At 43.2% G+C, this 16,667-nt stretch overlaps 1 protein-coding gene across 2 annotated transcripts; it reads left to right on the top strand.

The window, feature by feature from the left end:
- Positions 1-2,509: 2,509 nt before the first annotated feature.
- Positions 2,510-11,381, top strand: LOC147605153 (uncharacterized). 2 transcript variants are annotated; one of them, XM_086793985.1, is made up of 17 exons: positions 2,510-2,958; positions 3,432-3,715; positions 3,812-3,890; positions 4,001-4,128; positions 4,510-4,551; positions 4,707-4,983; positions 5,076-5,553; positions 5,661-5,721; positions 5,818-5,901; positions 6,053-6,350; positions 6,472-6,577; positions 6,738-6,828; positions 7,171-7,395; positions 7,476-7,733; positions 7,874-8,222; positions 8,349-10,226; positions 10,426-11,381. In XM_086793985.1, exons 1-17 carry the CDS (start codon positions 2,853-2,855, stop codon positions 10,518-10,520), a joined length of 4,839 nt encoding a protein of 1,612 aa, XP_086650111.1. In that variant the 5' UTR covers positions 2,510-2,852; the 3' UTR covers positions 10,521-11,381. The 2 variants fall into 2 exon arrangements, with proteins under 2 accessions (XP_086650111.1, XP_086650110.1); XM_086793984.1 differs by having other exon boundaries at positions 7,874-10,226.
- The last annotated feature ends 5,286 nt before the right edge of the window (positions 11,382-16,667 follow it).

Genomic DNA, 16,667 nt, shown 5'->3' with positions numbered 1-16,667 from the left:
GAAGATTAAAAATTATTCTTTAATATGTTGGTAATATCTCTAAGCTAAGTTGAATTGTATCACTACTGCGAGTTTCTTGTTCCATACTTTCTTTTGTTTCCTTTTTTGGAACTAATCTTGCGCCATACTTTCTTTTGTTTCCTTTTTTGGAACTAATCTTGCTCCATTTTAGAAAGTTGTTACAAAAAATGGTGGTCCTTTCATTAGTTTTTTAATCATCTTGATACCTTACGTAAATCCAAATTTAGCAAATATTTTAGTTAAAGGGTTTAGCTAGATTTGCATGGCAACATTTATCATGAACTCTCTAATAAACATGAAGATCACATGTGCTTTTACAATTTATATGGTGTGTTTTTGTAGCCACATAAAAAGAGTACATTCAATTGTGCTTTATATGGTATCCTTGGGGAACGAGATAGAAGGACTTGGAGGGATGGTAAAAGCCCATACCATTAAACTTGTGTAGGCAAGAAGACCTAGAAAAACTATAGGCCCAACCCATAAGAATGCAACAACATGATTTTATGACATCTTCAAGTTTTACATAACAAGGTTCAACTTAATTCTAGGTCTATTAATTATACACATAAATCCTCGCATACTTTGAATATACTATAACAAATTGTAAGCTTGTGATGTCCCTATTCTTATATATTTTTAACAACACATCTTGGCCCTATGGTTTTAGACAAAATAAAATTAGCCACAAGTGTTTGTTTAGTGATAAATTGGTGACATGAAAGAAAGAGAAACATCAAAACAATTGACCAATATGAGCACAAAATGTGTGTCCCAATGTTTAACAACCATAATAGAACACTACATGGCATATCATGTATAAAAATCCACAAGTTGGTATTATAAAAAGATTGTGCCTTGCCCAATTACTTGTTGTTGCAAGAACATAGCCACCAATTTATCATTGCAAACTATGCAATAATAGTCCATATATGTATTTAACCTAGATTTTATGGTAATCATATTTTTTGTAATAAGTTTTCTATAGTATAATATTTTTAGCATAGCTACATTTTCAAACATTAGTGAGTTACAAGCTCATAAATTTATCACATGATTATCCCACATGCACATCCAAATGTAAGCAACAAAATGGGAAGCAAATTATGGGGCTTACTGCTACATCCACATAGTAATAAATCACAAATATTCAAAGGGATATAATTTAAAATATTAGAATTAGAAGCAGAAAGGGGTTATAGTGGGTGGGTGGAGAGTTCAACCTTCGAGGGCAAGGACTTGGGTTTGAACACTCCAACATCCACACTGGTTTGGTTGCACTAATGATATATATCCCTATTAAAAAAGCACCAAAACAAGCAAGAGTATTAAAAAAAATTTATAATGTGTTTGGATTGAAAAGGTACAATAAATGAAGTTAAGTTGTTAACCTTAGGGCAAAGGGGCCTCGAGCCCTTGCAATTAATAAAGTATCAAAGAGGGGCCAATCCATTAAATAGATGCTGTTTGATTTTTAGGGTGAAACTTTAAAAAAAAATTATTTATTCATGGAATAAGAGAGGTATTTAATAAGGAGTCGTTTTTAATATAGTAATTACAACATGGCCAACCTACGTGGAAGGTGTTGGAAAATGCATGCAGCGTGTTTTTCTAAAAATGGAGCTGCTTCATGGTTAAAAAAGGCCCGCCCGGTAGAATCATTCTTCGAATAAAAAAAAGCATTTTCGACAAATTATGGGGTGAAATTATCTAACATGGAAAGTGTCAACAGTCGACACGTGTGATGTGTGCCACGTGGAGCCTTGGTGGGGCTGTTGGCTCCCCTCCCGGACCACAGGCCCGACATTCCGAGCCTGGCTGCAGCGCTCTGGCCGGCGGGCAGAGAAAAAGCGCGCAGGAGCGGATAACGCAAAGGCTCGGGCAGCAGGTTCGAGAGCCGAGCCTGAGCTTCCCCGCCTGGCGTATTGGACGGCTGAGCCGCGAGATTATTTAATCGGACGGTTCTCTGCTTGCGACCACGCTAGCCGTTCAGGCAACTTAGGGCTGAGCGAACGCGACGGTAAAGATGCGGTCTGGACAGGTGGAATATGCGCCGTCGATGAGATCGAACGGTTAGGATAACGGACGCTGTAAAGGCTCAGCTGACGTGGAAAATAGTGCCAACGTAGCACGCACACTAAGAGAGCCGCCAGCATGGCATTGCATGGATCATGTGCTTCCAACGTGGCATAAATAGGCCAACTGATGTGGCTGGCTAAACTTAGGGCCTCGATAAATGTGGAGCCCACGCTTTTGCTTGACCAGCAAGTACTTACGACGGTGAATTTCCGACGTGGCATATCAGAGGACTTTTATTTATGTTTATATATTTATATTTATATTTTATCATAAATGTCAATTCCAAAATCTGGGTGACGTGGCAGCCGCTGGTAAGGAAAGATATGGACGGCCTGGATCTGGAAATGGAACTGTGGGACGATCTCTACCGTAGGCTGCTTAGGATATCCGACCCCCCCCCATCGAAGCTTGCTTCATGATGTCCCCTCCAAGCCCTCTGTTTGTTTTTTCGAGTGGAGTCATGTTCATCATCTTCATCTTGGATTCTTCTGTGTAATCTCCCTTTCCGCCATAGCCAGAAAGCTCCGTCTCTGCTTTCTAGTCCGAGAGGGAGACAGAGAGTTTCTCTTTGCGACATAGTTCCTCTCTCTCTCTCTCTCTCTCTCTCTCTCTGTCTCCATGAGGCTCCCCAGAACCTGCACCATAGTCATCGTTCGTTTCCCTATAGAGCTCTCAATTCTACTTGTATTTAGCCCTTTCTGTGTGGGCGTTTTCACTGCAAGTTAGGCTTAGGTTTTTGGCTTCTCCTGGTGATGGAGCGCAACAGGGAAGGCAGGCGAGCAGGAGCAGCAGCAGTAGCAGTAGCAGGAAGTGGGGCTCCATCTGCAACCCGTCGGCCGCGCGTCAAGGATGTATCAGGTAGGGTTCCCTTCTCCGCTGCCCTTTCCCGTTCTTCCTGCGGATCCGGAACAGACATGGCCGCTATGTTTTCCAGATTTGCCTGAATTCTGTCTCGAAGACCTGCACTCCTCATTCCTCTCTCTCTCTCTCTCTCTCTCTCGTGTGTGTGTGTTCCCCCGCCCCCCGGCCGAAATAAAAAAACCCCTCTCCTCTTCCTTTTCCCTCTTGGACAGATCAAGTTCGGGCGCTGGAAGCTTCGCGCGTTCATAGGCAATTCTGGAAATCCCTTGATTTGCTTATTTCAATTCACGTCCAATCGGTTCGATTGGCGCAGAAATTGCCCCCTCTTCTCAGCATTTTCCAAAGTGGAAAGCAAAAGTCCAGTGCAGTCTAAGCATGCGAGCTCGTCTGAATATCGCTTCCCTTGATGGCTTGTCCTTTTGGCTAGGAATTCTTCTCTTATTCATGACTTTCATTGCTTTTTTTGGCAGACGATGAGGACAAAATGGAGGACGCCACAGAATCGAGGGCATGGGAGAGACCAAAAAAAGAGAGACTCACCACGTTTCATGTTTCTGCTTCTTCTAATCCTCGAAACAAGAGGAAACGCCAGGGTTTACTACAGGAATCCCAGGCTTCTGGGCGCACTGGAGTCACGGCAGAAGATGCAGATGAATCTGCTGAAGAGACAGAAATTGCAGCTTCTGAGGATGATGACGAACCACCGCCTCCGCCACTTCTTCGAAGGCCAGGAAAGTCCAGGGTTCATGCAAAGGTATAATGTGCAGAATGTTGAAGGCTTTTCTAACAGATCTGGTTTGAATGTACCAATGCCTGATCTTGTGTTTTTTCCATTGTTTGCTTGGAGCAGGAAGATGAGATTGTTATGGAAATTCCGGCTGTGCCACGGAAGGCACGATCATCGATCTCATCCAGTTCAAGATTCTCATGTAACAGATGCATGCACCCTTACTGGCAATTAGCTGAATAACAATTTGGTTGTTGATTTTCAACTAAGTGGCAACAGGTTACTTGACATTTGTGAGATTTGCTTTGACAGCAATCTCGAGAAGACAGCAGGAATCTCTTTCTGCAGATATTCCCCGACAGAAGTCCTCAGTGACAATGCAGATATCTCTGAATGGGAGTTCCTCCCCCAACTTCCTTCAGAAACCAGGAAGAAGACTGGTAAGGCGAGAGTGCAGAGTTTTTTTTTAATAACATGTTTACTTCTTAGTGCTTGGTTAAATTACAGGGGATTATGACCTTAAGCATCAAAGTGGGCGAATTTCAGCTTATGATTCTTGCTAGAAGCTATGCACTAGGAATTTTGTAACTTCAAGCTTGTGAGTTGAAGTGTTAAGCCCTTTTTAAATATCTCCTAGTCCATGTGATGTGGTGGGAACTTGGACGGGCAATATGTCCATGGCTAACGGGAAACCATGACTGGGCCCCACTCATGAGCACTTTTTATTGTGTAATCAGCCTTTGCATTTGTGTATTTGATGCCAAGTGCCAGTTGTTGTGTGCTTCTGCTTTGGAATCTCATGTTATTTTTGCTACTTGCAGAAGCCAGTGGGGACAAAGTCTCGTGCCATGAAAGTTCCCAAGGTAAGGTGTATAGCTGATGGTCAGTTAGTGAGTGATTTTCAGAACAAAGGGATACTTTACAGGAAAGCTTTGCATCACATAGATGTGAATGCAAAGTCTGAAACTCTGATCTTGAAGGTTTTCAGGTCCTTATCACTTGGCCTGCCAATTTGCAGGTGCCTGAGCCTTCAACAATATCAGACCAAGAAGTTGAAGTGGCAGAGGCGCTTTTTGTACTTGCTAGAAGCATGCCTTCACATGCAGGCTTGTTGGAGTTTGAGGCTAAGTTGGAGACAGAAGCTAAAACTGCCTCTCCTCCTGGTGGTCCCCCCTCATCTATGGCTGTACCCAGCATTTCAGGGCCTAGTTCCATAAATCTTCACAATTCAGGCAGTACCACCAATGGTTATGTTTCCTCTTACGCTAAAGATGCAACCGGACCTGTTGCAGAGGGTATGGATTGTTTAACTAGCAAAACAGCAATTAGATCTCTCATTAATTTAAGCTGCTAGTGTGGTGAACTGGTGGCCTGTTGTTGCCTGCAGCTCCAAAAAGGAAGCGACCTCGTGTTGTTCCTAAGCAAGAGGAGGGAAGAGCTCCTACTCCTGTCCGATTGGCTTCTTGTGCAGTGTCATCTGCTGCTAGCCCATCTGGGTTAATCCATTCCTCCGTGGGAGAGACGGAGCCAGACCCTTTATTAGAGAAAGCACATTTTGCAGCTGCTGATGCTTTCAGTTTGCCATCTGAGTCGCCTAAAGGCAAGGTAGTCACAGATGTTCTTCATTCTGTGCCCCCTCAGCTGCATAACTGTGACAATATAAAAACGAGATGTATTGAGCGCGAGGGCCCAGAGCAAGGTGAAGCCAAAGTACCAAAACAGGAGTCACAAAGTAATGCAGATGCAGGAGAGCAACAATCTGGCCATTTGGATATTGTCAAAAGCCCTTCAAATGTGAAACATGTGGACACTGCAGATATTCTTGCAGAAAATGGTGGTCTTTCAAAGCGAGAGCTTCCAACAAGGTACTTAGTGCCGTAACCTCTTATCAATCTTCCTAGTAAAAGGTACTCAAGGTCTTACGACCAGGTTTGTACCATTTTTTTTGAACCGCAGCTGTTTGTGGATTCAGGCCTGTTGATGTCCATGATGATAACGATGGAGGCAGCTCAAAGTTGAAGATTGATTTAATGGTGAGTGTGACATTCTTGTTGTAAGGCATGAAAGATATGCTCCTGGATAGTGTATGTTTAAGGGGTGATGATAAGCTGGTATGTTGTTATTGCCAGGCCTCTCCCATGAAACTTTTCTCAACAGAAGAAGATGCACCTCGAGTACGAACTGAAAAACAGTCTTTGGACAATGATAGTTCCGTAAGTTGAAACTATAGAGCTGGCTACAGATTAATCATTAAACGTGTCCAATAGTAATTATGACAGGCTTTAATGTTTCGTGTTTGCTCCTTTTTTGCTTAGATTTTGTAGCAGAAATAATTTCCTTGGCTCCTGTATGCATGCAATGCAGATTAACTTGACAGGTTACAATATGGAGGCTCTCAATGGCATTATGGAAGAGCCCTCTAAACCAAGCTTGGTTATGGAGGATGCTGTTAAGGGGTTGGATGCAGACAAGGGGTTGTTGAAGCCCAACGAAAGGGCTGATGGAGGGAAGCTACAACCGAAACAGGAGTTTGAAGAGCATATTAATGACCAGAAAAAAGAGCAAACAGCTTCTCAGATTGTAAGAGGACCTAAGGAAGGGGACAGGGAAAAAGAAAAGGAGTCTGCCAAAATTTTTTCCAAGTCTCAGAAGGATGACACAGGCAAGCTCATTGTTATGACTATGGTGTTACTACCTTGTGAATATGATAGCTTGTATAAGTTTCAAAAAATTGCATGGTACAAGTCAATGTCTTGAAAGGGGGACGTCCATGTATGGTGCAGACAATGCTGTAGCCTCTTCTTTTGTTTCGTCAACACCGTCAACGGCTGCCAGCTCAAGTGCCCCTGTAGCACTGGCTGGCTGGATGGGTGGTTTACCTCAATTGGGGTGTGCTCTCTAACCTTCTTTCTATTTGTCTTATTTGTTGTTGTCCTGATCTTGCATAGGCTATTTTAGGTCTTGTGAAGCTATGCAGTTCTTTATCCTAGGAAATTAAGGTCTTTCTAAGCTATATTGCCTTCTCAGTTTTGCTGGCTAATATTTGCAGGTATTACGGGTCAGGGGCCACCCCCTGGGCTGCAGGTGCCTCACTTCCAAGTCCGAACTTAGATGTGAAGACAGCACATCCAGCCATGCAGGTGAGGTCATGCCATCCGTAGTTTCTAGTGTGCATTTTCTTGGTGCACTCAACAGAAAGGCTTGACTTAGCTTCTTGTCTCGGTGTGATATCTCAGCTTGCAAAGTTGGGACCACTTCTAACTACAGCCACATTAAATGCTTGTTATTACTTAGGGTTCAAGGACAAGCTTGATGATGTATATACAATCCTCAAGTCACTTAATATCCCATTAGGGTTTTGGTTTCTCATGTTGGCAGTAGAAAACCCCTTTTTATGATTGTGGCATTGCAGTTTTTGTGTCTCTAACCTTCCATTTTTAGAGGGGTGAGTGCTCAAGCTACCTTTTTTTGGGGTCTTGTAGCTGCCACACCCTGCAATTTTATCACCAGTTCCCAGGATGAAGCGCTGTGCTACTCATGTTTACGTGGCCCATTTTATATATCGTGAACAACACGTATCCCAGCATTCTCTGTGGTCAGCAGCCTTCTGCAGAGCAACCCCTTATAACCTCAATATCCCACCTGTAAATATGCTTGACAATGAAAAAATAGGTGGAGCTTACGTTGATGTCACACGAAAGCAGCAGGTGTGTAGTTCTTTGGTAGATGAAAGTCTGCAGTGTTGATTTGATATGTTTTTGGCTCTTAACATCTTCATATTTTGCAGTCTGGATCTTCATATGGTTATACTATTTCCCAATCTAGTGGGCCAGGAATGACAGGTAGCAGTAGCACACTTGGTAGTGGTGCAACAGGCAGCATTTCTGCACCCAATCATCCCACTGGCGGTGTGGTTGCCATTGACACGGGGACTGGCACAGCGTCTGGGAATGCTATGGCTGCCCATGCCCAGTATTTGCAGGCTATGATGCAGCAGAATGGCTTTGCCTCCTTTTCATTTCCGTTCAATGGACCACCTGGCCAGGTAAATGTCTTTTATGATCTGTACTTTGTATCAGATTTTTTGATTATAATCTGGGACAACCTATGGTTGTAAAAGGGTGTCCCATAGGTGACATGGTCTAATAATTCTTAGCTAACTGCATGGGCCTTTTAACTTTACAGGCAGCTCAATTCTTCAACAGTCCTTTTTTTCCACCACATTTGATGCCCCCACTTCCTCACATTCAGCCATTGGCCCAGCAAGGTGCTAATGTGCTGCCTGTACAGAAGCAACAGCAGGGAATGGGCACCTTAGCGCACTCGAGCTCAGCTCAACTTGGAGCACCACTTCTGCAGCAGCAGCAGCTGCAGCTACAGCTGGCTCCTCAGTCACCTTCCCACTCTCAACAGCAGCAGCACAATCACATGGGAACTGCAGCTCAACATTTTGGAGCTCACTCAGAGAAAGAGAGCAGCATCGTCGGAGAAAGTCTTTCAACAGCAGAGAGCAGGTTATGCGCCATGCAGAGAAGTATGTGTGGTCAGGGCCCTTCTAACCTGCCAAATCTTAACATAAGTCCTTCATCGTTGATGCTTGCAACCAGTATACCTGCCATGCCCTCTCATGACCAGGATGTGTCTTTGATGGCCACTTCAGGAGGAAAGCAGACCGGCAAGTCCCAGCAGCATGTTCAATTTCAAGATCAAAATCCGGCATCTTTGTCATCTTCAATGCAGCAGCCGCAGTTCATCCCACAAAACACTGGTTGTGGCCCTGGGCTTCAGATGAAAGTTCTTGACCAACCATTGTCTCAGGGTTATTCTGGCATTGCAATGTCTGGTGCAAGTAGGGGACCGGTTGGTCCGGGTCCTCTAGGACTTGTATCTGTAGCCTCTATGATGGCTACACAGGGTCTTGGAGTGCTACCAGGGTCTTGTGAAAATACCAGAGTTCATGTACAGCAACCGCAGGGTTATGGGGGTCATAATCAGCAATACCAAAGGACCATCAGCAAAGCTGCCACTGTCAGCGAGGATGCCTATTCAGCTAAAGGACGAGACTACAGTGAAGACAAGAAAGCGTCCATGAAGCAAGTGGGAGCTCCCTTGCACCTTTCAAGAGTAGATATGGAAGCTTCTTCACCCTCTATACAGGGGTCTCCAACCAGTGGTAGCGGTGCATCAACTGCTCGTCTGACCAGTAATGTGGGACGGGCCTTAAATTCAGCAACTCCCACAGAAACTCGAAGCTCTAGATCAGCATCCTCTGTAGGAGCTGGACAAATCCCCCTCTTACAGAATCAGCCACCAAAGCAAGCTGTGGGCCGCACAAAAGCTGTCTCAGGAACAAATGTAGCTCCAACAACGACTGCTCACACAGTCTCTGCTTATACAGAGAGGGTTCTGTCTGGGAACCTTGGCAAGTTCTCAGGAACGGTGCTTCCATTTTCTGGACAAATGGCTCCTTCAAACCAAGGTTCAAAACAGAGTCACGCAGGCATGGCCAAAGTCGGTCAGAGGATGGCCCCAGGACCAGCTCAACAAGTGCCAACTTCAGCAATGGCTAAAAGTCAAGGGCAGCAGGCCCGCAGTAATCAGCAAGGAGTTCCTTCTACACCTCCTCGCATGCAGCCTTTGGTTTCGGCTCCTATACTGTCATCTGGAACTGTTTCCATTTCCACTTCACATACACCATCTGTTTCAAAAGCTGCTGTAGGCTCTGCATCAAAAAGCCCATCTAATGGGAAAGGAACTGTGTCCCTAACTAAGTCAGGTGCTCCTGCTAAGAAGCCACCTGTCAGTGGGCCTGCCATATCCTCTGGCGTGAGCCCTGGGCAAAATATGTCAGTCAAAGCTCCAACACAACAGAAAAGTCAGGCTGCACTACATGTGCCACAGTTTCCACAGCAACAGTCGTCCATTCCTGCTCAGCATCAAAGGATGGGAACCAAGAACCAGGTATACCCTCAACTGCAACCACAGCAAGGTCAATACAAGCAGTCGTTTCAGCAGCAGTCGCCGTATAGACCACAGCTTTTTCTTCAGCATCATCATCAGTATTTGCAGCAGTCTCCATCTCAGCAACAGCAAGCTGTGCCTCAGCATACACAGTCCCCTGTACCACTCCATTATCAGCAAAACCCTCAACATGGCCAGGCACAGCAGCACTTGCGTCATGATCTGCAACTCTCACATCTTCAGCAACAATTTCAACCTGTTTCATCTCCACCAACTTTGGCAGCAAACAATGGTTTGTCTCGAAGTTCTCCAAATTTGACTTTGGGAACAGCCATTTCAGGGAATATAGGCAGCAGTGCAAGCTCCGATGCAGCTGACCAGTTTAAAGGATCCGGTCCAATAGCCAACCAACCCAAAGTGTCTTATAGTTCTGGAAATCCATTGCCTAGTGGTGGGATGCCCGAAATGATCACAACAGCACATCCTGCTGTATCAGGGCAAGCTAATAGCCCTTGTAGTGGCTCCTCGCATTATTTGCAGCTAGCTCCTGTAAAGTCGGTGGAGAAGTCTTCACCTGGTAAGCAGCTCTTCGTTTATGCATCGTTTTGGATGCACTTTCATGTTACAAAGTGTGTGTGTGACATGAGTGCATTAATTTTGTTGTGTGGAGTATTGCATGAATGCATTGGTTACCAGGATTTGTCTTAAGGTCATGGTCTGATCCATGTAGGATCATCTTACACAATTGCTCCTATCATTTTGTTGACTTGTCACAGATGGTATAAATCGGGAAGAGATGAATAGCATTCGGCATCTTCCCTCTTCTTCACCTTCCAATGCAGCCATTGCCTCGAATCCCACATCCTCATGACTGATACCCACACTGCAAGTTCCAGTAGGATTTGTTGAGATGCTAGAAGGGTCATGAATTTTCATGTTTAGTCTACATCAGATGCTCATGTTTTGACTACATCAGATGCTTCAATGACCATGAAGCAAGCCCTGGAAAACTCTTGGCATCCCACTGATGAGTCTTTGCTGGTGTCAGGCCCAGTTTCCATGAACCTACCCTGAGTGGTAGGTTTCCTCCATTCTTTCCTCAAAGCCCTCGTGGTATAACAGGGTGTCGATGGGTCCGAAGCCCAGTATACAGAAGAGTTTGACAATCCTTGTGGGATGCACAATACTGATCTTATTTACTCATGGGGAACTATTGTTAGTGTATTCAATGTAAGCATTTCCACAATCTCTCATTTATTCTGTTGCCTGCTTGGGAAGCTGGCAAGGCAGGGTCAGAGGTATATTTCAGGTCATTTTTTACATTTTGACGCAATGCTAGTTGAACCTGTTTGGTGTGCAAGAGCAGGTTGCACAATGGAAAGCGGTGCTTGTCCTAAAGGTTGCCGTCGTTTTGTAGCTCTCTTTGACTTGCAGATGACCTTTACCTGTGAAAATTGTACAATTATTATGTATCAATGCCTTTATGACCTCACCTGACACCCCTGCAAGGTGTAATTATGTCGGTGTGGAGTTTGGAGTCAGTTACTTATGTAGATTTTTTTCCTTTGTATAGGTTTGTCTTTCACATTCCACTTTGTGTGGTATTATTCCAAGGATACACCATAGTAAGAGATGAGTCTTGTGAAACGGGACTAGCACACTTCTGGATTTTTGAAACTATTGAGTGGCTAGATTTTTTTACTGCTCCTGAATGAAAGGTTGAGATAGCATACAGCTCTCTCTCTCTCTCTCTCTCTCTCTCCCCACAAACCCACCCCAAAGCGTGTGCACTCGTGCTAAAACATCAATTTTGTTTGTGTCCAGCTGTCTTCTTACTTGCCTGCAATGACATTTTGTTCAGAGTAAGCAGCATGTTTAGATGCCAGGGTTTGAACCCTGCCTGCCGAGGCCAAGGTGTTACCATTCGGGTGAAGGCTAGGATAACTCGTCTCTCCCCATTTCTCTTTCGCTTTTTAAAACATAGCTTTTATTATCCAGTGCCTCATTGCTACATATGGTGTTTTTATTTATATTTGTCTGCCAAATGAATGTTCTTGTTGGAATCTTGTTTTTCTTGTAACTGTTGTATTATGTTTTTCCTGGCTGTACCGTACTAGCGTAACTTTGTGGCCTGCTTAGGCTTTCTTACTTTCAGTGGCTAAGGCCATATCAATGGTCTTGATTGATATTCCTTGCTGGACATAGCTCACATGTGGGTCATTGAAAGCTTCCTATATCAGCGCTTCGATCTAGCTGCTAGCTTTCAGTCGGGCTTCCTGGATCACCATCATGCGTAGCCCAACCATGTTATTTAACCACTGCTTGCCTGCATTATTTGCTGTCAGCAATCTACTACTTTTCTCTCTCTTATTTCACTGTTATATGTGTTTAAAAAGGAAACGACACTATGTTATGATTACTTGGTGGCCTGCTTATGCTTCAGCATCTTCATCCCTATTAATGGTCTTGATTGAAACAACTTCCATGTGGCTTTTTACAAGCATTCTACTACAGGGGTGCTTCATGCTAGCACACATCTACTGCTAGTATCGCTCTCATGTGTTGTCCAACCATGTTTTACCTACTTCTTTGATGTTAGCATTTCTAATTTAATATGCTACTACTGTTAACTAGTAAACTATCACGTGATCCTCTGCAACTTTGCGCCTAACTCTCTTGGTTTCTTGAATTGTGTAAAAGCTAATATGATAGCACACCCTAAACTGCCTGCATGATCTTCAAGCATCTTGGTTGAAGTGTATATGAATAAAAGATTATTGAGTTATCACAGGCTTTCTTCGTATGTCATTCTCAGGTTTAAGTTTTAATAAATTCAGAACCTGCTACTTTTCAACGTGCTTGTATCAATACATCTTATATCCAATGGAGTGGACCCCTTGTAAGGGGCAAATACAGGGGCCTTCATATTTGTACCTCTCCCCCACCCCCCACCCCCACCCCCACCCCCACCCCCTCCCCTCTCCTTCTCTCTCTCTCTCTCTCTCTCTCTCACACACACACACAGCCTCTCTCTCTCTCTCTCTCTCTCTCCACTTGTATTCACTTTCATCATGACCTCATGATGCATTACTAGGATGACCTAGAGATTTCTTGGTACAATAGAGAGGCTTCATTGAGACTACAGATAGACATGATCAACAAGATCTCACCTAGAACTAGACCACATATTTCTTTAGGCACCATTAGGTTGTTATGATATGCAGCTTACCCAGGTGTACATATCATAGATGAAACACTCGAGCTTGCCATGAGAGGACACTTGGGGCTTGGGATCTACTAGTGGCTCACGCACATGGAGTCAACACGAAATGAGAAAATTCCCTTCAGAGAGCATACACCCTATCCAACCCATCTATTTGCCTCTAGTCCCAAGTTTGGGATATACTCCATTGCCATAGAGCAACACCACTAATGGTGATAGAGTATTAGAGGAGGATGACATATAATGCCAACTAGTTTCACTTGTACTAGATGACATAGTACCACTGGTTTCACTTGCCTCTCCTTTCAATGTACATGTAGGGCCCAAGTAGTATGCCTTTTGGTTTTGGAATACTTTTGTTCCCATGTTTATGATTGAGTTTGCACATGGAACACATGTACACAAGTTTTGGTCTCATAGACCTCTAGAAGATGTTAATAAAATATAATTCCCTCTTGTGCGCGCACGTGCACACACACACACACATGCACGCACTCATGCGCGTGCGTGTGTGTGTGTGTGTGAGAGAGAGAGAGAGAGAGAGAGAGAGAGAGATTGATTAGAGGTACTTCCTACATAGGTTCACACAATCAATGTCATTACATAGGGTCAATCAATGGGGTAATCCAATGTACTACACTTGAGTTAGTTTAAATTGCAAGGACTATCCATGCCAATAAGGACATTGTCTAGGACTTGCATGCTGACCTTAGTTTATTTTCTTTGCTGAAACTTTAAAGTGAAATTTTCTTATTTCTTAATCCATTAGGGATTTAACGTGAACCAACATGAGGTGAAAACAGCCACAAAGCTTATTGAACCAATATTTAAGGTTTTCCTCTCCTCTCCCCCCTCCCTCCTTCGTCTTTTCTAGCTTTTCACTTCCTCTACTAAGCCTTTCACATATATTTCCTTCCGGGATCTCCCTCGGTTTTCAAAAATTTCCCCCTCTTTCCTGCTTCTCTCTCTCTCTCTCTCTCTCTCTCTCTCTCTCTCTCTCTCTCTCTCTCTCTCTCTCTCTTGGTGGGTGATGATAAAAGCTTCTCTCATCTCTCTCTTCTAGTATGTTGATGCAAGGGTATTTCCCACACACACACACACACACACAAGCCTCACCTAAAAATCTATTCCAATGTCTCCACCCCACCCCACCCCCCTTCCCCTCCCTCACTCCCAATACGTATTATTTACAATCAAAACAAGGTTTTTTGATCTCCATAACCAGAAATTATCTAGCTTTCTCTCTCTCCCCTTCCCCAGTGGCATCCTCCCTCCTCTTCCCTCCCCTCATTGTTGCACAAGGAGAGAGAGAGAGAGAGAGAGAGAGAGAGAGAAGATAAAATGTAGAGGAAAAGGAGCAGGAAAAAAGAAGTGAAGAAAACACTGTGAGAAGAAGATGATGCAGAACAAAGAGGCATATATAGAGAAAAGTTGATTTTTTAATTTAAAAATACAAAATGTTTAAATCACTTCAGCAATCCAAGGAAGCAATACAATTGAGACGCGAATTGATCATCCTAAAAGAAGCTAATAATTCTCAAAGTAAAAGAACCACTACTCAAAGCCAAAAATAATATTGCTAATAAGCTTGCAGAGACAATCAAGGCAACAATAGGGAGAAGACAACAAATCAAACTTGGAAAGAGAATATAGAGGAAGGAAGTTGAAGATAAGAATAAAAAAAACTCTCCCTCAACTTCTCCCACCATTTTCACTTCTCTTAGGTGGGTTTCTCTTAGGTGCTTCAATTCCTTTGCCTCAACTTCTTTGACCTACTATTCTCCTCTCAAGCATTGCCCATCCCCCCCCTTATTTCATGTACGTCACCTCCTTTTCCTTATGTTTTAGTCTCTCTCTCGCTCTCTCTCTCTCTCTCTCTCTCTCTCACACACACACACACACACACACACACACACACACACATGTATGTATGTATGTATATACGTAGAGTTAATGTAAATTGTTTGTGACTTTGTTTTTATCAAGTTTACTTGTTTGTGTCATTGGGTATAAACAATGTGTTATCAAAGCAGCTAGGCACTGTGTTAAATTTCATGGCTGGGGTGGCAAGTGATGAACTTCACGATTGGCGGATTAAGATAATTAAATTTGAATTAGGATAACCTTGAACTATAGCAGACTAATGAAGATAGTACTCATTGCAATGGATTAACCAAATTCTAATGCAAATAAACTTAAAAACTCACCATGATATAGCTCCATTAAGCTTACATGCACAACTCATGGATACCATGTCATTTGCAACTCTTGTGGCCCAAAATCTCCATTTATATCACAAATTCATTCAGTAATTTTACTTGAAATAAATGCATATATGTCTATCCAACTTATTTAGTGCAACATTTTATATTTATCCACACATATTAGCCTACAAATCATGTGGGAAAACCTTTGCCTCTCACCTTATATTTATCCACACATATTAGCCTTTGAAGTTTGTACCAATGCACCATACAAATTAGGTGGGAAAACCTTTGCCTCCCCTTACATCAAACTAGAAGAACTCACACACCTTCCTGCAGTTTACAAATATACATGAGTGAATTCCTACCACTTCTACAGATGTAGACCCAATGGGGATGCATCATTTTTGCCATGGTGTCTCCCAATTAGTACATCACCACCTCCTTGGGTGTCATTGACATGGACGAGGTCGTAGACTCTTGCTCAATGTCATGCAACATCACAGGGCTCGTGTTACACCAAATGAAGACCAAGTTACACCAAAGCTAGGGTCACACACTCTTTCCTCAGAGAGCCTGATCCGCATGTCCATGCATGTGCATTTTGACTTTACTTTCATACTTGTACATACAATCCAAATCGCGGTCCCAAATTACAAAGGTTACAACAATCACAAAGAAAAAATTCAATGAAGAACTCACTACTATCCAATCACATGCCGATCCCATCGAAGATGCTACCATCAATGTCGATCACTAACAGAGTCCTAACTCGAGTACAAACAAATTGATGTAGGGACACCACATGAGAGACCAATGTGATAAATTTCTAAATGCCACAAACAATCCAAAAGTTGACATTGAGTGAGTGGATGATAATATCACGAAGCACGATTTTGGCAAACACATTTTTGTTCATAAGTAGGGCAAATTATCATGTGCCATGTGAGGAGGCCCTTTTAGTAGATGTGGAAAGAGATTCATAAGATAAGGTATGAACCTTCACAAAAGATCTTGTTGCCTTACACACGCTAGAAACATTGTCTGTTTTGCTACCTCTATGAGGAGCGGTTGCCTATTATTATGATGAGTGGCCTAGACCCGCCGCTTTCGGTAGGTCCATTACTGACCAGTCTAAAGAACTCTACACACGTGCATGCTTACATCTATGATAAATGCACATGCACACGTGCATGCTTACATCTATGATAAATGCACATGCACACGCACGTAGAACACATGCGTGCACGCATAATACACATCCACATAGCATATGCATGCACACACACACACACACACACTCTCTCTCTCTCTCTCTCTCTCTCTCTCTCATGGGCTATGGGTGAGTCATTAGGGGAGAATTGGACTCAATTGTGGGCCTTTTTTCTCTAGATTATTTATATAAATATATTATTAATAGAGAAAAACAAATTACATTTGCAAAATACTTAGACCAAGCTTTATATTGATAGTTCATTAATGCACATGAAACTAGAGTGTTGTCAGCTCATTTAATAAAGGTAGTTTTTTCGTCTAAAAATTCTTCAAATTTCTTAGCCCATTTAATGGATGGATTTCCCTCTAATAATTT

This window comes from Cibotium barometz, chromosome 60 (assembly GCF_041138505.1).
Source record: "Cibotium barometz isolate CiBa-2024 chromosome 60, ASM4113850v1, whole genome shotgun sequence".
Taxonomy (NCBI): domain Eukaryota; kingdom Viridiplantae; phylum Streptophyta; class Polypodiopsida; order Cyatheales; family Cibotiaceae; genus Cibotium; species Cibotium barometz.
Note: the sequence above shows the minus strand (reverse complement) of the source record. Positions and strands in the feature narration are given on the sequence as shown.

Bases quoted from the DNA above. Each gene is read 5' to 3' on its own strand.
- LOC147605153 (XM_086793984.1), top strand. From the start codon at position 2,853: ATGGAGCGCAACAGGGAAGGCAGGCGAGCAGGAGCAGCAGCAGTAGCA. The intron at 2,959-3,431 runs GTAGGGTTCCCT...TTTTTTTGGCAG, and splicing joins GCGCGTCAAGGATGTATCAG to ACGATGAGGACAAAATGGAG. The intron at 4,984-5,075 runs GTATGGATTGTT...TGTTGCCTGCAG, and splicing joins AACCGGACCTGTTGCAGAGG to CTCCAAAAAGGAAGCGACCT.